The following is a 23,216-nucleotide window of genomic DNA, read 5'->3' as shown; positions in this document are numbered from 1 at the left end:
CATAGGGCTTGGAATATAATATTCTGGAAGGCAAAAGAGGCTAGAATACAACCGAGAAGCAATTTCCCAGAAAAACTGAACATCCTCTTCCAGGGGAAAAGATGGACTTTCAATGAGATGGGGGAATTTCAGATGTTCCTGTTGAAATGACCAGAGCTAAATAGAAAGTTTAATTTTCAAGTACAGGACTCAGGTGAAGCATAGAGAGAGTGGACTAGAAGGATAAATTATGAAGGTCTTGGTGATGAACTGCGTGTATTCCTGCATAGAAGGATGACACTGATAATACTCATATGAACCTTCTTATTCAATCGAGTAGGTAGAAGGAGCTTTTATTAGATGAGGCACAGGAGAGAGCTGAATTTGAAGATATAATATATTGTAAAAAAAATGGACTCAATAGGTGAAAGGGTAATGTACTGGGAATAAGAAAAAGGAGAGGTAGAATAGACTGAGATATCTTACATAAAAGATGTTTCATGTAGCTTTTGCAGTGGTATGGAAGGGAGGAAGGCGAGGAGCGATGAGGGAGCCTTCATTCTCACTGGAAGTGGCTCAGGGAGGAAACAGCATACATACTCAATGGTATAGAAATCTAGAAGAAAAAGAAGAGAAGGGGGATGTGGGAGATAGAGGAGAAAGATCATAGGAGAGGATAGTCAGATATAATACATTTTCTTTTTTATTTTTTGCAAGGTGGTGGGATTGGGTGGCCTGTCTGGGACCATGGGACCAGGTGGTTTTTGGGTCTCTGGAGTGGGATGTAAGCTTGGGACCTCTTGGTCCCAGGGTCAGTGCTCTGTTTGCTGCACCACCTCTTGCCCCACAGCACATTTTTGAAGAGGAACAAAGTGAAAAGAGAAAATATAATGGATGGTAGTAGGGAGGAAGATGGAGGGAGTTACAATCAGCAACAGCAATTATGTAAAAAATATGGAAGTAACTTCTATGATAGACTTACCATGAAGAATGTGATCCACCAGAGGCAGAGCTGATGGTATCAGAACGCAGACTGAAACATTTTTTTCTTTCACTTTATTTCTCATGAGGTTTTATGTTTTTGTGGGGAAGAGAGTATTATGTTTATGTTTATAAAAGAATATTTTATTAATGTATAAATAAATTTAAAAAATTAAAAATAAAGTGCCCAGAAAATGTTACTGGACTTGGTTGACTATTACCTTGGAAATAGGGTACAAAAATTGTGCATTTCAGTGTATTCAGACCTGGTTGAATGATCAGATTCAAAGAGTAATCAGGATCAGCTTTGAAGGAGTTCTTTAGCAGAATACTCTGAGAATCTTTCATTTTTTAGTCATGTGCTGTTCCAACATATTTATCACTGAATTAGATGAAGACATAGGTAATCCTTTGTAAAATAAAGTCACAAGTGACACAAAACAGAAAAAATATGCTGGGTAATATTTGAGGTCTTAAAAGATCTTGAAAGGCCAGAATATTGGGTTAAATCAAATAAAATGAAATTTAATAAAGATAAAATCTTTTACTTAGTTGCAAACAGTTAGTGTCACAATTATATGATGTAGGGAATGAAGCTAAATAGAAATTTGTCTGAAAAGATAATTGAAACTTTTATGAGTGAACTTTCAGGTCAATATGAGTAACAGTGATATAGAAGCCATAAAACCTTGTGTCTGCAGTCTGTAGGACATGGAGCTAAGCTTTTCTAAATATTCCAAGATGCAACAATAGAAGGCAAATTCTTTTTTTTTTTTTTTTTTTTTTACTAATGGACCACAGCATTTTAATAAAAGAGAATAAGTAACCTTGAAAGAAAGCAGAATTTTGATAAATGGAGTGATTTCAGAGCAGTAATGGTGTGAAACAAAACTTCCTCCTTTTAGCAGAGAGGATATGAGCCATCCGGAAGAATGAGGCATACTATGTTAGACGTGGTCAGTGGGGTGTTGATTCATGTTGTTTAATTATGCTAGAAGGCAAATTCTTAAGAAACTAAAAGTGTTATACTTCTGTGACTCTCTTAAGTTTTGATTTACATTGATATCATTATATCCTCATGATAAACACCTGTGATAGGTGCTTTTATTCCCATCTTACAGATAAAGAAAATGAGACTGACAGAGGTTGAATGCTTTAACCAATGTTACCCAACTAGTGTCTGATGCAAGATCAATTCAGATCTTCTGGGCTCCCAAGTCCAGCACTATTCCCAATTCCATGCTACTTGCTTTCGGGGAAAAAAATAAACAGTTTTTACAAGTGAGGTCAAGACCTGAATTCCAGCCACCTTAACTTATTTCAGTCACAGAATTTGTTTTTAAAGTTATTTCGGTTTCAGTTTTCAGTTGAACAAATTAGTAATAGTAAATCTCTTAACTTTTTTGTAGGTGTGTATGGGGGGGGGGGGGTGGGGTAGGAAAGGAAAGGAATTACCTGTGAGACAATGACAAAGAGAGAATAGAGGAGAGCAATGAGAAGGATACTTACAGTATAAAAATTATTTTGGAAGTAATGGAATATGCCTTACCTGGGCTTTTCCTCTGCTTTTTCTTGTTGTCACTGTTATTTTAAGGAAGAAATGTATTTCTGTTGTCATTGAACTTATTGTAAAGCTTTCTTATTTTTTTATTTAGCTGTGTAAAGTTTCAAGAGAGTAATGATAAAACCCAGTTGATCTTTGGTTCTGTCACTAACTTACAGGCAAAGGATGCAGCACCAGTGGAGGCAAGTAAAAAATATTTGAATGTTTATAGACCTTCTTAAGCTTTCATAGTTAAAACAAGTCAGTTTTTCTTATATTAGTAAACTAAATTAGTTTATTATATCTAATTTTAGAAAATTGATGCCATGTTAGTCCTAGAAGGCAATGGAAACCTGGTACTATACACTGGATTGGTTCGGGTATGTACTTTGTTGCATTTGCATTATTGCTTTTTGTTAGAGTACCAGCTTAGTATTTATTGCTGAAGTGTCTTGTTCATCCCTTTACACCTGGCAGTCCCTTCAGTTACTTGAATACAACTATCATGTCTTCTTCATATCTTCTTTCTTCCAGTCTGAACATCCTCCAGATCTTATTGATCTTGATTCTTTTTTGCTGTCCTGTTGCCCTCTACTGATGACTCTTCCTAAAATATGCTTGCCCAGAATAAAAACAGTATTTCAGATATGGTTAGACCAAGGTGTTCCTATTACCTGCTGAAGAGACTCTTTCTTAATTTAGACTAATAGTTTATTGGTTTATATAGCTTCCATTTTTTTTTTTTGATTTATGTTGACTGGGAAGTCTAAAACTCTCAGATCTTTTTCTGAATATTAAAAAAAAAGATCTTTTGTTTTTGTATCATATACATTTTCCAATTATATTCCTTTCTTCTCTGCTTCCTATAGAACCATCCCTTATTTAAAAAAAATTTTGAGGGCAACTAGGTGGTACAGTGAATAGAGCACTGACCCTGGAGTCAGGAGGATCTGAGTTCAAATTTGACCTCAGATGCTTAATAATTACCTAACTGTGTGACCTTGAGCAAGTCACCTTAACCTCATTGCCTTGCAAACCCCCCCTCAAAAAAAGGATTTTGAATAATACGCATAAAAAGTGGGGGAGAAGTTTGAATAAAGTTAGCCATCATCACATCTGAAAAATCCGACATTATCTATAGTGTTCCACACGATATTCCTATTCTTCCAGACTTTTTACATTGCTCTCCTTTACACAACTTTTCATTCCATCCAGAATGGCCTGCTTGCTCTGGCTTGAACTTGGCATTCTAGTTTTGGAATCCATAACTTTACAAAGGTGATTGTTCCATGTGCCTGGAATGCACTCCATCCTTGCTTCTGTTCTTCAAGTGCTTAGCTTTCTTCAAGGTGCTGCCTCTTCTGGGAAAGCTGTTTTTGATCTCCATAATTAGCAGTGGAATCCCTGCATAAAAAACTCCTAGACAGTTTAGTGCATTAGTGTGCTTGTTTTTCCACAACCTCTCAGACTTTGACTTTCTGGGTTTTCTCATTTTTGTTCATTCTGAGGGTTCATTCTCAGACTTATGCTGGTTTTTATTTTTCTTACTATTAATTTGGAGTATTCCTTCCTATAATAATTAGTAGTTTTAAATTCTTAAATTGTTTTATATTGGAAGTCAGTCAATAAATGTTAAACATCTGCTGTGTGCCAGGAACTGTGATAAGAACTGAGAATACCCCCCCCCCCCAAAAAAAAAGGAATAAGAGAGTCCCTGCTCTCAGGGAGCTCATAAGCTAATGGAGAAGAAAACATACAAAAAAAAAATCTACAAAGCTATTTCTGGATGACAAAAAAATGATTCACAGAAGGAAGGCACTATAATAAGGGGGTGGGTGGGAAAGCTTTCCTGTAAAAAATGAAATTTTAGTTAGGACTTAAAGTTGGGCAAAGTAATAGGTGGAATTGACAAGAATTTCCAGGCCTGGGGACAATCAGAGAAAATGTCCAGAGACTGAAAAAGATTATCTTCTTGTATGGACCAGTCAGGAGGCCATTGTCACTGGACTGAAGAGTATGTGTCACAGAGTAAGGAGTTAGAGAATTGTAAAGGTAAGAGGGGGCCAAATTATGAAGGACTTTGTATACCAAATAGCATTTTTTGTTTGATTCTGAAAGTGTTAGGGAACAACTGGAAGTTAATGAATAGGGGAATGATAGGATTGGACCTGTGCTTTAGGAAAATTACTGTGGTGGTAGAATGAATGATGAACTGGAATGGAAAAATAATTGAGGTAGGCACTCAACATCAAGTTATTGCAAAAGTCTTGACATGAGGTGATGTGGCCTTAAACTACAGTAGGGGCAGTCAGGGAATTGCAAAGGTGCCAGGCCTTAATGATAGGCTGGATATAGGGGATGAAAAATGAGTTGAGAATGACTCCTTGGCTCTGAGCCTGATGGACGGCTTTACTCTCCAATAAGAAATGTAGAAAGGGAGGAGGTTTTGGGAGAAAAATATCAAGTTCTGTTTTGGACAAGTTTAATTTTAGATGTCTGCTGGACATCCAGTTGGAAATGTCTTAAACGCAGTTAGAAATGGGAGATATTCTATGCTTTGTAAGGAGCATAAATGAATGTTATACTTTGTCAGAGATTTTCTTCATTTATCCTTCTGAATTAAAAAAAAAATTCCTTCTTTTTTTTCTTTGAAAATTTCTTTGTTAATATGTTCTAGAATCATATTAGATATTGAAATCAAGACCATTGGTATATAGTTTGCAGAGCCTCTTCATATTCTGAAAATATAGTATTATATTTTTCTTTTCTAATCCTACAACATTTCCCTCTTTCCATGGCTCTAATTTTTTTTTATTACTTGAATTTCTTCCTAACTACATTCCATTCCTAGTTTTAGTGCTCCTAACTATATTCCTTCAGGACTATGTTGTGCTATTATATTATCCTCTTTTGTTTGCCTTTGTTACTGTCTTATATGCATTTCTTTTTATGATATGTAATGCCTAATTTGATGATAATATAATAGAAGTAATAAATTATTTCCAATAATAGGTTGGTATAGGAGATCTCTATACTGCCTATATGCTGCCAGCTCTTCATTCTTGTTGGATAGTTTCTTCATTGCAATTGTTTGTTTGACCTCAGAAAGCTTCTTGAGAACTTCACATACTTCCTGAATTCACATCCCCTATAGAACCTATTTTCTGAACCCATTGAAATGTCTCCCAAAATCTAGCTTACATGCTAGACTGTTCAGTTTCCCCCAGAAGTCTTAAACGTGGATACTTTAGCAACCATATTTTCCTTATTATTAAGAATCAGATTTCCTGGCTTTTATTCTACCTATTCTAAATTTTCTATTCTGCTTGTGACAGAAGAACTTTGGATGATGTCAACTTGATTCTAGACCTTTATCCTTACATTCCCTTACTCTATGAGAGTTGAGCAATTTGCTTCCTCAAGTCATTGTGTATTTTTCTTTTTTTTGCCATTGTGACCTGTAGTTTACTCCTATCACAATTCTAGATCTGTTTTTGAACCTGGTGATCTTCATCTAGATCTTTTTTTACCTTGCTTCTGCTTTTTTGGTGCCTAGACTTTTCATATAAGTATATATTCCCCTAACCCTGCACTATTTTACCTTTTTTTAATAAGATATATTTTACAGAACAATATTCTAGTCAAAAGGACCATTTTTCTTGATTGCCTATTTTTAGGCTTATAGTATTGATTATAATCATGACAGAGTGTTGTCATTTTGGATTACAGGTAACAGCAACAAAGAAATAAGGTATTACCTTTTGTAGATTTGATGAGAGAGATTCTTTGAGCAAGGAAGAGAGTAAAATAAGCTGCTGGATTTTACATAGTAATATAACTTATTTTGTTGCTTTTAACTTTCTGTGTTATACAGTGAAAATAGTCATAATTCAGGTAGCTAAGAGGAACCAAATAATTTTCTAATGCTGTAGGATCTCTTAGTTATGTAATCAAAATTAAACTCTTATTGAAATCTTAAGCACCAGTGCCTTATTTTTGTGTGATAGGAACCCTGATCTAAAAGATCTAAAAGACTATGTCAGTTAGCCCCAAACTCTGAAAAATTTACCTACCAAAAGAGGTTTCATCAGGAAGCCATTGAACCCAAGTTCTAGCTTAGCTAAATTGGAGAAACTCATCACAGAAAACTGTTCAACAAGTAATGAATTTTTTGGCCACAGCAACTTGTGAAACTATCTTCTGTGGAGGTATTTTGATCTGTTTATCAGCAAAAAGAGTACTCTTATACTAATGAAATCATTGCTTTTTTGAAGAACTGACAGAACAAGAAATTATTAGAATCATTAAAAAAGGATTATCATTTTTAGATCTTTTCCCACCTTTGGCTTCTGATTATTGATCATTTAACAATTTAACATATAGATGTGGATTAGCATTCTCATTTCAGTGTCACTTATCTTCAGTGATATTTTACAATTTAAGATAAGAAAGTTTTGTGTTTTAACATATTCATATATAATATTGCATGACCTTATCATATATCATCAAAGTCAATATTTTTTTCCCTTTCTCTTGTTTATTTATTTACAAAAGGTAGGGAAGGTTTTCATTCCTGGACTGCCGGTTCCTTCCTTGACAATGTCAAACACAATGCCAAGGCCTAGCACTCCCCTGGACAGCATTAGTACTCCTAAGCCTCTAAGCAAACCACTTGGTTCCTTGGATGAGGTAATAAATATATTCTGAAATGTTCAAGATAACCTTTACATTTAGAATTGTTGGGGCAGCACAGTGGATAGAGCACCAGCTCTGGAGTTAGGAGGACCTGAGTTCAAATTCGGACTCAGACAATTAATTGTCTAGCTGTATGACTTTGGGCAAGTCACTCTTAACCCCACTGCCTTAAATAAAAAATAAAATTAACAAAAAAAGGAATGTTACATTTTTCTAATAGTGAAAAATTCTAGAATAAAAATACAGGATTTGAATTATCCCTTCTGGAATTAAGACAAAGATTAAATTTGGATGATCTCAAATTGCAAAAGATATAGAATTGGAAAAAAAGGTTAGAGCTAGAGTTTTATATAGGAGACATCTGTATGTAAGTGGGTAACTGAGATGTGAATGAATGGGTTAATTTACTTTTTTGTGTGTTTTCATTTTTGTCTATGGATAGATATTATACTTAGGTTATAGGTTATGAATCCTAATGGGGAATAAGTACAACAAGATAAACTGTTACTAAAATAAAAATATTAACATTATTTGAAAGGGACTTTGATAGTTAATTAAATGAGAAATGCTTCAACCCACATTTGAATCTGAAAATAGGCTTATTTTTCCTTTTGTAAAGCATTTAATTAGAGGATTTTTCCCTATTTTTCTATTAGAAGGTAGTCTTTGACCTTAAAATATCCTATACATAGAAATGGAACAACTGAACATTCAGTCAAGCAGCAAGCATCCTTATGACTTAGATACCAGATATTTTCTTGTCATTTGGGTGGTGCCTCTTTCACTGGTTGTGTTGAATATGCTACATTGAATTTATGGGCAGGTATTGAAATCTAGTCACCATTTATAACATTATATAATGTAAAAATGTGGACTAGGTTGCAGATAACTAATTTAAAATCATCTCTTGGAATTCAAACTATTTCTAGTTACAGACTAATTATGTATCAAAATTTTCTGATTCTAGATTTAAGCCTTATTTGGACTTAAGAAATTTAGAGTGCATAGGGAAAGTATTTGGCTTTCCTTATGAATTCTTATTCCAAAGAACTGATTTTTTTTTTCTTTTATCTTCCTACAGGTTGTATTGTTGTCACCAGTTCCAGAACTGAGGGATTCTTCAAAGCTTCATGATTCACCTTTTATTGATGACTGTACTTTTCAGCAACTTGGAAGCTACATTCACTCTGTTAGAGATCCTGTCTATAACAGAGTAACACTTGTAAGTGTGTACTCTGTAAATAGAGCTCTTAAAAAATAAATATAGTCCTGATTTCATAGTTGACAGGCTAAACTTTCAGTTTGAAGAATAAGTTTTTCTCTATGGTTATACCTTTTTCAACTGTTTAAAGCATTGTTTTGCTTTACATTTCTATAAAGGTATTTCAGCTTAGAATTTGAAGGAATTTTAAGATTTCTAAGAGTTTATTTAAAAAAATATTTTTGGAATTAGATTATAATTGCTATAATTAGATTATATAATTTTAATGCAATTTTTTTCTCCCTTTTTATTGGAAAACTGAGCATTCAACACAGTTAAGAATTTAAAAAACTAATGATTACTGTTTTAAGGATTAGTATTGACTTTATATACTTTGATCTTAAAATTTGTTAGTATTTATACAAATGGGCTTAATATTATTTAGAAAATGAGCATATTTACAGATCTTTAAAAGTAAAATATTGGTTTTCAGAATGTTTAGAGTAGAATCCCAATTTTTTTCAATATTTTGACAAATTTATAAATGATCTTAATTAGTGCCTTCCAGCAGCATAGGCAGTTGATATTTACTAGATTGTATTGATTTGGAAATGTTCATAAATAGGAACGTCTAGCTAAATAAGAGTGTGTAAATAAGAATGTATCATAAATAGGAATATTTGCTTCCTAATAATTGTTTCCATTCACTTTACTAGGAACTCAGTAATGGTTCAATGGTTAGGATCACCATTCCTGAAATTGCCACTTCAGAATTAGGTATGATTGGAAATTAACTTAAGACCCATGTATCTATTCACTTTGGTTTATGGTATTTATAACTTGGAGTATTTGGTACAATATTAATACTACTGTAACTTACCTTAGCTGTTTGAAATTTTGAAGACCTGTTCTCAAAACCATTTTGAGCATGCTCTTTTTTGTAGTGTGGTAAAAGTATATTTTAGGTGTTAGTCTGAGCTTTGAAGAACCTTTAAAGTGCAACAGGTCCAGGTTCCACATTTCAGTTTTACTTTTAAATTATACAGTTTCTTTTTAGCTATTTTAAAAAATAAATTTTTATTCATATCTTTATTTTTATGTCTATGTCACCTATATGCTCCTATTTCTTTCCCAGAGTTCCATCCTTATTACAAAGAATAAATGGGGGGGGAGCAATTTCAGCCAAACTAAACAGTGTATTGGGAAATACTGACATTATAAGCATATTCAGTCTCCCAAACAGTAAAGAAGCAGGGAGAAATATATTTTAATTCTTCTGGGAAGTCAGTCTTGATCATAACAATTTTCCAGCATCCAGTTTGTTGTTCCATTTACTTAGTTGTAATTTGTAATAGTTCATGTCTTCCCAAACTTCTTTAATGTTCATATTCATCATTTCTTACAGTACAATAGTATTCCTTCACATCCACATAACACAACATGGTAAGATGTGATCTAAGTTCTAGCTATAATTGTTTACATTGCCGAACTCCAAATGATTTTAAATTAGTTGTTTGGAACTTATTTATGGTATCTAAGATATCTATGTAGAGCAATTTGCATAGTCCTCTATGAGCTACACAGCAATCCTATTAAGTACTAAAGGTGTTATTAACCCCTTTATATAGACGAGGGAACTAAGAGTTAGAGAAGTTATAAGGAATAAATGACATGTCTGTGACTCATATGGCCAGCCAGTGTCAGAGACAATATTCAGTCTTCCTGAAAACTATCCATGTCATATTTTTTTTAAACCTATAATTTTTTAACTTCTGTGGTCATATACCTGTGTAGGAATTACAGTCTGTGACAAGTGCAGAGAGTACTTGATAAAATAATTTATTTTTTGGAATGTTAAAAGGAGTCAGTTCTTATATGATTCTTTTAAAACAGACTAAGCTGACTAAAACAAAATAATTACAGCCAAATTATCCAGAAGAATTTTTTTTTTTTAGTTTTTGGAAGGCAATGGGTTAAATGACTTGCCCAAGGCCACACAGCTAGGTAATTATTAAGCTTCTGAGGCCGGATTTGAACTCAGGTACTCTTGACTCCAGGGCTGGTGCTCTATCTACTGTGGCACCAAGCCACCCCCCGCCAGAAGAATTTTAAGTAAGTCATCTGATTCTGGTTATATTGTCATTAGTTGTAATTTTAAAAACACTAAATGGAGAATATAAGAGCTATGGTACAATCTGGAAATGTGAATAATATTCTTGGTAGAAAAAGTTTACATAAAAGTATAAATTAAGAAGAAACTTCATGTCTAGATAATGAAAATTATCAAAGTTATCCAAAGCATTTCTTATTTTGAGAAGATAAGTGATCCCTTGAATTTAATGTAGAGAAACAGACTAATTCTTGAGTAAAAAAACTTTCCTTCCACTGGTGTAATATATGATAGTCTGTCTTCATACAATATTTCATTTATCGGACATCTATTTATTGAGAATAGATCAAGAAAATAAGAAAGACTTTTGTTCAAACTTATAGGTATGCTTAAGTGCTCAAATAATAGTTTGTCAGGTCCTCACTTCATGGAGCAACAGCACCTTAGAGGCCATCTGGCTCAGACTATTTGAATTCTGCTTAGGCTTATTTTATCCCTGTTTCTAATAAGCTTTGTTGTCAGATTTCTCAACCCAAGTAAAATGAAGAGGCTTTGTGAATGAGGCATACAGATTCTAGAAAGTAACATTGAAGGAGAATCTGCAAAATTAAAACAATAGCAGTCTCATGCCATTTCCCTAGGATCAGAAATCCTAAATGCTTCAGTAACCCCTGAAGAGAGAAGTTGTTAAGTCCACAAGTGACCAGAGAGACCCTAGTTAAAATCCTGCTGCAGATAACTAACGCTTTACCTTTTTTTTTTAGTGTTTTAAAATTTACAGTGTACTTTATTACTTTGTGGGGTAGGTAATGTCCCCATTTTGCCCATGAAGAAACTGAGGCAGAGAGAGGTTCAGTCACTTAGTTCCCCTTTAAGTACCTGTTTAGATTTTCCTGACTTACAAACTTAATACATCCACTTTACCAAGTTTTTTTAAAGCTCAAAGGAGAGATCATGCTTTCCAAACCTTAAAGCACAATATGAATGCTAGCTATTGTAATAGCTACTTAATGACAGTGTGGTATTTAGTGACAGTATTCAAGCATAAGTTTATTAATCCGTCATTTACATAGAAAGAATTCCTGAATGAAAGAGTGTATGTATGTGTAGTGTGTGTGTTGTGTATGTATGTATGCGTGTACTCGCCCTCTGAATTATCAAGAACAATTTGTTATATTTAATATGAATTATTTCAAAGTTGATGAGGACAAAGTTTAGTATTGTTTAAAAATATTGACAAAAGAAGACCCTTGCTTTTGAGCCATTTACTTTTCTGTCTAGTAGATGACTTTGAGATCATTAAAGTTTGTGATTTTTATTTTGTTGTTTTTTCCAAAATAATACTGAGTTTTTGAATTTTTTACATTTTTTTTTGAGGAGGGGAAAAAAAGGTATGCTTAGAAAATCTACTAAAACTAACCTTTATTTCTAATAGTGAAAAAGTGTTTGCAAGCTGTCAAGTCTATACTGCCAAAAGAGATAGCTGTGCAGATGCTTGTCAAGTGGTACAATGTTCATAATGCTCCAGGAGGACCCAGTTATCATTCAGAATGGAATTTATTCGTAACTTGTCTAATGAATATGATGGGCTATAACACAGATCGCTTGGCATGGATTCGTAATGTAAGTTAGGCTCTTTTTTCTTTTATATTTGTATCGACATAGTATTTGCATAGTTAAGAATACCATGAAATTCAGAGTATAGTCAAGTAAATTAAATAATAAATCTACCTCATCCAAAATAATCAGATATATGAGTCAGGTTTACTATTACTTGTGTTTATATATTTTATACCTAAATTGTTTAGGGAAAAGTAACTTCATCTAAAATCATACTCTATTATTTGCATATCACTTTTTATTTAAAAATTAATAATTATCAATATTTATTACAAATAGAAACAATTTAATTTTTACAAAGATCACTTTTACCCCTTTCTAAGCACCTTTTGTATTTAATATTTTTTTATTTTTATGACATTCTTCACAAGATGAGCCCATTATTAGTGTCATTAAGAAGAAAATATGGCATCAAGAAATTACTTTATTTGTCTAGGATCAAATGCTAGTTTGTATCACAATTGACCCTAGAACCTTTTTCTTCTAATTCAGATCCCATTGACCTTGTTCATTAGACCAGTATTCCCAATCTGCCTTTATACATTTAGATGCACCTAAGAGGCCTCTGGTTTGTGAGAACCAGCCTCAGTCTCTCCCATTCTCACTATTCCACTCCCACAAAGCAAAAGGAGAAAAAGTTTTATTGATAATAAAATAAATAAATGCCTCTAGACACTGTAATTTAGGTAATCCTAAAATTATTTATGTTGGAAAGAAAGAAAGGAGACTATTTGCAAGGGATATTTATCTTTCACAGACAAATGACAAATCATCTAATGGATTCAGTTTAAGTTGTCAATAATCCTAGTCTCTAGCAATGCTGAAAGTCAGAGTTCACTTCTGCTTTCTTTTTTTTTAACTTTTATTTCATTCTTTTGTCCTTATCTTTCTCTATTTACTATCCTTTTCCCTTCCCTTTTCCTTTCTCTTTTAACTAAGAATTTTCTTTAATAATATTCTTTCTTGGTACTTTTCCCATCAGAATACATTTTGGTTTGGGAGATTTTTTTATAATATGACAAAAGGAAAAGGTTTATGAAAGAGTACATTTAATCATATAGCCCTGAGCTATTTAATGTGTCGCTCAATCATTCATTATATATCTTCTAAGCATCTTTTGTATATATCAGGCACTGTGGTAAGGCTTATTATGTATTAACTTATTATGGATTATTTTAAAAATAGGTTCATAAGAATATGTTTGCTAAGTCACCTTTATGACCTATCTTTTTTTTAACTTTTTTTTGGGGGGGGGTTGCAAGGCAATGGGATAAATTGACTTGCCCAGGGTCACACAGGTAGGTAATTATTAAGTGTCTGAGACTACATTTGAACTCAGGTCCTCCTGACTCCAGGGTTGATACTCTATCCAATGCACCACCTAGGTCCATATGACCTGTCTTTTTAAAAGTTCTTATTCCTTGAGAAAAAAATCTCATTGGGAAAAGAACAGTTTTATCTAATAACTTACTCAAAACAATTACAGGTTTTCTCTTTTACAAAAATAGTCCATTGTTTTGAAATATGAAAACAAGCTTCCTTTTTTAAAATTGCTATATACTATTCAGTTTTGATATTTGCTGATAAATATACATTTCACTGTGCTCATTCCTATGACAGAGAGTCAAAATTTGTAAAAGAAAATGTTAATGATCATTTCCTTTCTTCCTTTTCTCATTGTCAGAAGTTAAGGTCCTACTCCATTACCCACTTTTCCTTCGATTGCTCTTCAATGAGAAGGAAAGAGGAATTTAGTTTCTTGGTAGAATAAATTTAATCTATATTGTTAACTAAGTAGCATAGTTGTCACATGATGTTTTGTTTTAATTGGGAGAGTTTGGGAATATAATTGTCCTTGTCCATTGATAGATACTTTGCTTATGATGCATCTGAGACAGTTTCAGTAGATTGGAATTCTTCATTGTTCATAAGTACCGAGTTTGGATTCTTGTTAAATTGTGTAATCTTTCATATTGACATCTATTAGGGCAAAGACTGTGAAATTAAGTAGGTATGAAATTAAGTAGGTATATAACTATGGGGAATTCTCTTAACTTCTCATTTCTCAAGTGTAGGGAATTGTTATAATTTTTTAAAAATTTCTTTCTTGCTATTTATCCATCAGAGTGTGGTTGAACAGGATTAGTTAGGGAGAAATTCCAGTGCTGTGTCTATAATATGAGTACAGCAGAACAGACTCCAAATACATATTTATTTGACTCTTAATTTTGCATCCTAGTTTCCTTGAAGACTCAACTCAGGTATTACCTAGTGCAAGAGACCTTTCCTTGTCCTTTTAACTGCTATTTCCTTCCCTTCTTTCTGCTATGTTGATTTCTTGTGTGGATTGATTTAATTATGTGCTGTGTCCCACAATAGAATGTACAAGAAGAAGGGTCTCTTCTTTTTCTTGGTATCCTCAGACCTAGAAATCCTTAATGAATTTGTTGATTAGGTGGTTTTAGATTAATTCTCTTATCTCCTTCTACTTACAGTAGGCCATGGCCTCTTCTCATTCCAAAAAACCCTGTGTTTTCTGGAGAATTATTTCCACCATTTTTTCTTGTGCTTTTTAGTTATTCTAAGTAATATTTTATTTTTTTTATTTGTTTGGATTTTTTTCCCCAAGGCAGTGGGGTTAAGTGACTTGCCCAAGGTCACACAGATAGGTCATTATTAAGTGTCTGAGGCTAGATTTGAGCTCAGTTCCTCCTTACTCCAGGGTTGGTGCTCTATCCACTGTGCCACCTAGCTGCACTGTAATATTTTCTTACTGAAAACATAGGAGCCAAATTTGAGAGTCACTTTTTTATTTTTTTCTCCAGTACAGGAATATTCATAGTAAAATTATAGTTTGTAGAGAGCAAATATTCTTCACAGAAGTATATGAGTTAAATTTTACAGATTAGAAAATTGAGACTTAGAGAGGTTTGATGACTTCCTCACTATAGTTTATAGGATCAGAACCAGAAGTTGACCTGGTCTAATTCTGCTGCTATGCTGTCTCATTAGGGTTATCAACTCTATCCTTCAGGCCAAGGTTTGAAACCTCACTTGCTGCCTCACCCAGTTGATAGTAACCCTTTAGAGAATAATGAGCCTTGAACTGTGCATTCTTATTTTATTATTCCATGTCATGGATATATATTTTGTCCAACTGCCTTTTGTGAAATTGAAATAATTTCAATTCACAGTATCAGTATAAGCTTTTTGTCTGGTATTCTCTTAGATGCAGCTACAGCAGGCATTTTTAAAAGTTATGGTTCATAACATTAAAGTGTTTTTTTACCTAATACTTGACCTTTCTGCCTTGGTTCTAATTCCTTTTTAATCACATCATAGTATGTAGCTTTTATGGATGCTAATTACATTTTTTTTGTAAATTAATTTTATTATTTATTTATTTTTGGCATTCTTTTCTTTTTAAATCTTGAGTTCCTAATTAGCTCCTTCCCACTGAGAAGGCAAGCCAATAATGTCAATTGTACATGTGAAATCTTACAAAACATATTCCCATAATAGCCATATCAACAAAAAAAAAAGTGAGAAAATTATTTTTTTAAGTTGTGCTCAGAAGTCCTTGTTTCTTTCTCTTGGAGTTGGATAGCATTTTTTCATCATGAATCTTGTGGAATTATCTTGAATCATTACATTGATTAGAGTAGCTAAATCTTTCATATTTGGTCCTCATTACAACATTGCAGTTACCATTCACAATGATCTCCTAATTCTTCTCACTTCATTTGGTTTCAGTTCATTTGTCTTTTTCTGAAACCTCAACATTGTCATTTCTTATAACACAATAGCAAAATCATATGTTATAACTTGTTCAACCATTCTCCAATTGATAAGCATCTCCTCAGTTTCCAATTCCAAATTATTTTTGTATATTTATGTCCTTTTTCTTTGATCTCTTTCGGGATACAGACCTAATAGTGGTTTTTCCTGGGTCAAAGTAAATATATAGTTGTATAACTCTTTGGGCATAGTTCCAAATTGTTCTCCAGAATGTTCAGACTAGTTCATAACACTATCATCAATTTAGAGTACCTATTTTACCTCATTTTCTCTTTCATTTGTCATTTTTGATAGGTCTGAAGTACTACTTGAGAGTTGTTCTAATTTGCATTTCTCTAATCAGTGATTTAGAATATTTTTTCATAAGACTGTGGAAAGCTTTGATTACTTCTTCTGAAAGCTGCCTGTTCATATCCTTTAACTATTTTTCAATTGGGAAATGACTCATTTTTCTAAATTTGATAATTCCCTGTATAGTTGAGAAATGAAGACTTTATCTAAGAAATTTACTTATAAAATTTTTTCATATTGCTTCATTGTTTATGATACCTTTTAGCAAAATGTAGTTTCCCCAATTATCTCTTTGAACCATCTCTACTTTGTTTCAGATTGTTTGCCACTTCTTTTTTTTATTTCAAATGAAGTGTAATAAATTCTACTTAAGCCTTTTATTTTAACACTGAATTTCTGTTTGAAGTGTATGTCAAGTAAAGAACATATTGTTGGATTATGATTTCTGAATCATTCTGCTGTCTGCTTCCATTTTTTGGGGTGAGCTTATCTCATTCACATTAACTGTTATGATTACTGTGTACTTCCCTTCATCCTAGTTTCTTCTATTTATTCTCCTTTCTCTTTTTATTCTATCTCTTCTCAAGAGTCTGTTTTACTTCTGACCATTGCTTCATTAATCTGCCTTCCTTTTCATAATCCTTCCTCTTCCCTGGCACTACTCTTCCCTCCCCCCCTTAACCCCCCCCATATTTCTATTAAAGAAGATAAATTTCTTTGCCCAACTGAGTGTGTGTGTGTGTGTGTGTGTGTGTGTATCTTTTCTCCTCTTTGAACTAATTCCAATGAGAGTGAGGTTCAAACATTGACTACCACCCTTTCCCCCTCCATCTTCTCCTTCCTATAAAAGTTCTTCCTTAGGTCCCTTTTTATTTTTTATCTTGTGTCCCTTTTAAATGTGAGAAAATGTTCTTCCTTTTTTCTCTCCTTTTTCTTTTCTCTCAGTACAGCTTTCTTTCTCACCCCTTCATTCAGACATTTATTCAGTTATTCATTTCTTTAGTTATTTATTGGAGAATAACTTATTCTTATTGGAGAACATCTCATCTTAATTGACTTTCATTCATGCCATCTTTCTGGGTAGACTCCTGCTAACTGGCCCAACAGTGATAAAATTCTTAGGAGTTACATGTATCATCTTCTCATGTAGGACTGTAAGCAATTTAACTTGGCAAGTCCCTTAGTACTCTTTTATGTTTACCTTTTTCTGCTTCTCTTGAGTCTTATGCTTGCATGTCAGATTTTTCTGTTCAGCTCTGGTCTTTTCATCAAGAATACTTAAAAGTGGGGCAGCTAAGGTGGCACAGTAGATAGAACACCAACCATGGGATCAGGAGGACCTGAGTTAATTCAGCCTCTCACACTTAATAATTACCTAGTCATGTGACCTTGGGCAAGTCACTTAGCCACATTGCCTTGAATAAAAAAAAAAGAATGTTTGAAAGTTCCTTATTTCATTTAGTGTCCATTTTTGTCCCATGAAGAATGAGTACCCATTAAATGTTGGTTGTTAAATTGACTCTATTTCTTTAGTTGTAAATTGAAACTGAATAGTTTACCTATTAATGGTGAAATATAAAAGTTCAGATGATGTAATAATATGCATTTATAGTGTTATTTCTTAACACAAGACATTGTGAATATATGCATCAAACTAATATTAAATTGATAAGCTACAGAAAAAAAGATGACTATCTCCTAATGATATCACATAATAAACTTAAATTTTTATTTCTTTTGGGGGTGGGCAAATATGCAGCTTGACTTTGAAGGATCTCTTTCCCCAGTCATTGCACCCAAAAAAGCAAGGCCTTCTGACACTGGATCAGATGAGGTAAATATTGTGGTTCATTTCTAAATTAGTTAATTTGTTACATTGAAGTTTGCATTATTAGTTTTTATTATTTTGTAGATTCCTATTGTCTACTTCTTAGGTACCTTTTAAAATTATATTAATCATGAAATCATGTTTATATGGATAGCCCTCATATTATTGAGCATAAAAATAAAGATCTAAATCAAAATGTTCTGACTGAGGTTGTATCTCTGGTATCAAAACAATTGATCAATTCAGGGAAAAAATGAAAGAAGTTGTTTACTGTTTTATATTCCATATAAGTGATTGATAAACTTTTTACATTTGAGGCCATTATTGTGGCATTTTTCTTAGTTACTGACTGATTTAGTTATGGCTTCAAAAGAAAGAATTATCTCATTGCTGAAATCACAAATCCTTGTTTCCTTGTTATAGTATTGCAGTTCCATTAGATTTATCTCTTCCACTCTTTGTTTCAGCGACTATCACACATAGCAGATTTTTTTCCCTTCAGATTACACTCCAGCTCTTTGACCTTATCACGATTCATAGATGGATTTTTAAGCCATGAGCATTTCTGAAGATGATCTATCATATTATTTAACGTGGCAACTATTTGGCTATTCATGTTTGACATTATGACTTTTTTGGTACTTTATTATTATATACTTTTAATCTCAAACTACTATTACAGGAATTATCATAAATAAATTAGATTTTTTTGATGCTGGCATTTAGTTTTTCACTAGTGAAAATAAAATAACTACTTGGGATAAAAGAGATATTATTTTATTTATTATTAATGCATCTCTCTTTCTGTTCCTCATATTAGGACTGGGAATATTTGCTAAATTCAGATTACCACCAAAATGTTGAGTCTCATCTTTTGACTAGAGCTTTGCATTTGAATCCTTTGGAAGTTTCACCAATGAAGGAGGATGTTTTACATAACCTTACTTTGGATTCTTCTACACTTCTCTTTACTCATATACCTGCTATTTTTTTTGTGCTTCATCTTGTTTATGAGGAACTAAAATTAAATAGTTTAATGGGAGAAGGAATACGTTCACTTGTTGTTCTTCTGGTTCAGTTGGCAAGGTATGTGCACTTAGAAGTATCCTGAAAGTCCTTAAATGAATTTATATGCAAATAAGAATTAGTCATCCCCCCCTCCATTTTGTATACCCTTTATCAATTGCAGTATTTATGTAGTATCATCAACTTTTAGATTAGTTGTAATAAGTATTTCTCCTATTCTCTAATTAAGCTTAGCATTGTTTGCTATGCTTTTAAAGTACATTTGGAATTCCTGCCAAAGCCTGTTATAGGACTAGAGTAATGGGCTACTTTGTATTGCTAATGGAAAAGCATTTGTTTAAAGTAAAGCCCTAAGAGACTTGATATCCTGCAATGATTTTAAATATTTGGGTGAAGGCTATTAAATACTGTTGTTTTGAGCATTAACCAAGTTATTCAGACATTGTTGTTCAGACATTCATTTGTGTCTGACCCTTCTTGACCCCATGGGCCATAGTACTCCAGGCCCTTCTATTCTTTACTATTTCCTGAAGTCTGTCTAAACTTACATTCCTTGCATCCAAGACACTGTCTGTCTGTCTGTCTATATCTGTCTATCTCGTCCTCTGCAGTCCCATTTTCCTTTTGCCTTCAATCTCTCCCAACATCAGTCTTTTCCAAAAACTCTTGTCTTCTTGATATGTGACCAAAGAATTTCAGCTTTAGTATTTGAACTTCCAGTGACTAGTTGAATTAATTTCTTAATATACTGACTGATTTGATCTCCTTGCTATCCAAGGGACTCTCAAAACTCTTCAAAAACATTGGCTCTTCAGCATTCAGCTTTCATTATAGTCCAACTCTCTCAGATCATTGGCAAGGTAATGTCTCTGCTTTTTAGTATCCTGTCCAGATTTGCCATCACTTAACTTCCAAGAAACAAGTATCTTTTAATTTCATAGCTGCAATCAGTATATACAGTGATATTTGAACTCAAGAATATAAATTTGACTCTGCTTCCATTTCTTCCTCCTCTATTCACTAGGAAGTGATGGGATCAATTGTCAGAATCTTTTTTAAATGGGATTTTCTTTATTTTTTATTACAATTATATGTAAAGGTAATTTTCAGCATTCATTTTTTGAAAGTTTTGAGTTCCACATTTTTCTCCTCCTTTACTTCCCTCCCCACTCCCCTTGATATCAAGTGATCTGACATAGGTTATACATGTACAACTATGTTAAACATAGGGGGTTTTTTTGATGTTAAGCTTTGAACCACTTTTTACATTCTCCTCTTTCACCCTTATCAAGAGGCTTATTTCTTTATATTCTACCATCAGATGGTATCATCTGTACATCTAAAATGGTTATTTCTCTTGGAAGCCTTTATTCTGACTTATTGATTCATCCCCCTTGTTGTACTTCTTTTCAATCTTAAGCCAATCTGTTATCCACGTTTACTTTAAATTATTGCTTCTTGTTCACCTACGGGTCCCTCATGAAAAAAGTAATATGATCTGGTACTTCCACCTCTTTGAGAACTTGCACATTTTGTTGTGATCCACATAGTCAAAGGCTTTAGTGTAGTCAATAAAGCAGAAGTAGATATTTTTCTGGAACTCTCTTGATTTCTCCATAATCCAGTGAATGTTGGCAATTTTTCTCTAGTTCCTCTGTCTTTTTGAAACCAGCCTGCTCTTCATATATTACTGAAGCCTAACTTAAAGAATCTTAAGGATAACCTTGCTGGCAGTGTGAAATGAGCACAATTGTTCAGTAGTTTGAACATTCTTTAGGATTGGGACATAAACTGATCTTTTTTAGACACCACTATTGAGTTTTCCAAAGTTGCTGACATGTTGAGTGTAGCACTTTAACATCATTTTTTAGACTTTTAAGTAATTCAGCTGAAATTTGACATCTCCACTACCTTTTTGTTAGCAGTGCTTCCTAAGGTCCATTTAACTTCATTCTTCTGGTTATCTGACTCTAGATCAGTAACCATACCAATGTGCTTATCGGTGATATTAAGGGCTTTCTTCTTTATTTAATTCTTCTATTTATTTTTGCCACCTCTTAATCTCTTCTGTTTCCTGTTAAGTTTCTAAAATTTCATCTTTCATCATGTCCATTTTTGCATGAAATGTTCTCTTATCTAATTTTCTTGAAGAGATCTCTTATCTTTCTCATTCTTTTATTTTCTTCAATTTTTTAGCATTGCTCTTTTAAGAAAATGTGCTCTCTGGAATTCTGCTTTGAGTATAACTTTCTCTCTGTCCTTTCCCTCTCATTTTCCTTTTTTCCCTCAGTTTTTGTAAGACCTCATCAACAGTCATTTTGCTTTCTTGCTCTTGTTTTTTCTTTGGAATTTTTTTGGTAACTGCTTGCTTTATATTATTGCAAATCTCTTTGCTTAATTCTTTAGGCACTCTTATTTTCCAGATTGACTCCCTTAAATCTGTCACTTCCACTTCATGTTCATAAAAGGATGTTATTTAGGTCAAACTTATATGATTTGATGTTTTTCCTTAACTTTTGCAATTTCATTCTGAAATTTATAATAAGCCAGTCAGGTCCAGGTCTTGTTTTAACTGACTGTATAGAATTTTTCTACTTTTGGTTGCAAATATATAATCAGTCTGATTTTGATATTAACTATCTATGATATTCACATGTAGAATCATTTTTGGATTGCTGAAAAAAAGTGTTTGCTGACTAGCATATTATCCTGATAAAACTCTATTAGTCTCTGCCTTGTTCCATTATAAAAAAGAAAGGATTGGTTGCCTTTCTTCTCATGTTCTTTTCAAGGAGTTAGGAAAACTCATCTTTGTGAATTCAAATTCAACCTCAAACACTTATTAGTTATGTGACTCTAGACAAGTCACTTAGCCTGATTGCCTCAGTGTCCTCATCTATAAACTGAGCTGGAGAAAGGAAATGGCAAAACACTCCAGTATCTTTGCCAAGAAAACAACAAATGGGGCCATAAAGAGTCAGATGAAACTGAAAAACGGTTGAGCAGCAAATTACCAAGTGCTTTTAAACCACATGGAAAAAGAAGTCTTTTAGGCTTTTGAGAGTAACAGCTTTTCATTTTTCTTATATTCTTTATTGTTTTAGGGATTTACAGTTGGAGCCCTATTTAGATTATTACTATAGAGACTATCCAACACTTGTGAGAACTTCCCGACAAACATGCATAATCGATCAAGGTAAGCTGCTGTGGCAGTAATAATGTTCTTAACTATTATATGTCATTTATCAGAATCTTTCCTTTAAGACTGGGATAAGAATTATATGAGGTTTGGGGTTGGCAGCATTTTCAGTAGCTCAAATTCAGAAACACTGATAGCATTGTAAGAGTGCTTCTAATCCATTCTGCCTGTGTACATTTTGCCCAGATTACTTAATGTTGACTAAATACCAGTTACTTATATTTAAACAGAATCTTTGATTCATAAAATTCACATTGCCAGTGCATTTATTTTCATAATTGTTAAAAATCCTAGATTTCATTTTTCTTAAAATTATTATCCACCAAAAAATTAATAATTACTAACATTTATACCATTCTTTAAGGTTCACAGAGTGCTTTATCATACATATATAATCTCATTTAATTTGTTGTCATAACCTTTAATATTAAGAATTGCAAACTAATTCAAGAGTTAAATTTTCTTTACATATCATTAGTGTGATAGATTAAGATATCAGTTCATTTTCTTTAACAGTACTTTTCCTGTACTTCTAAAGTTAAGCTTTTATAAGTAAAAGTGTCATTTTCTGGAGTAGAACTTTTTTTTTCCTTTGGAATAAAATATGAAGCACGGGTAAACATGTTTTTGTCTGTAAAATTCTAGCTAGTCTAAATGTTTTTGAATGTGGAGTATCATTTAATATATCTTGATCTAGTCATTCATTAAATTTTTATGTTATCAAAATTGTAGATCTTAGGACCCCCACTTTGCTATGGGATGAAATAACCCTGCTTTTCTTTATACTATTTTGTGTTTCTATTTTATGATACTCAAGTTGACAGTTGCCATTGTTTTCAACGTTGAATCATTTTGGTTGTAACCCCTTTTAGAATTTTCATGGAAAAGATACTGGAGTAGTTTGCCATTTTCTTCTTCAGATCATTTTACAGATTAGCAAACTTG

At 33.0% G+C, this 23,216-nt stretch overlaps 1 protein-coding gene across 2 annotated transcripts in view; it reads left to right on the top strand.

Moving 5' to 3' along the window:
* The window catches only part of ANAPC1 (anaphase promoting complex subunit 1), a 147,744-nt gene that overhangs the window by 36,510 nt on the left and 88,018 nt on the right, over positions 1-23,216 (top strand). For both annotated transcript variants that reach the window (XM_074209276.1, XM_074209277.1), the window contains exons 12-20: positions 2,616-2,706; positions 2,818-2,883; positions 7,058-7,192; positions 8,280-8,420; positions 9,116-9,176; positions 11,945-12,132; positions 17,978-18,052; positions 18,867-19,132; positions 22,177-22,268. In XM_074209276.1, coding sequence (XP_074065377.1) covers positions 2,616-2,706; positions 2,818-2,883; positions 7,058-7,192; positions 8,280-8,420; positions 9,116-9,176; positions 11,945-12,132; positions 17,978-18,052; positions 18,867-19,132; positions 22,177-22,268 — 1,115 coding nt within the window. The remainder of the gene's footprint in view (positions 1-2,615; positions 2,707-2,817; positions 2,884-7,057; positions 7,193-8,279; positions 8,421-9,115; positions 9,177-11,944; positions 12,133-17,977; positions 18,053-18,866; positions 19,133-22,176; positions 22,269-23,216) is intronic.

This window comes from Macrotis lagotis, chromosome 1, assembly GCF_037893015.1.
Source record: "Macrotis lagotis isolate mMagLag1 chromosome 1, bilby.v1.9.chrom.fasta, whole genome shotgun sequence".
Classification (NCBI taxonomy): Eukaryota; Metazoa; Chordata; class Mammalia; order Peramelemorphia; family Peramelidae; genus Macrotis; species Macrotis lagotis.
The sequence above is the reverse complement of the archived record's forward strand: the minus strand, read 5'-3'. Positions and strand labels throughout refer to the sequence as shown.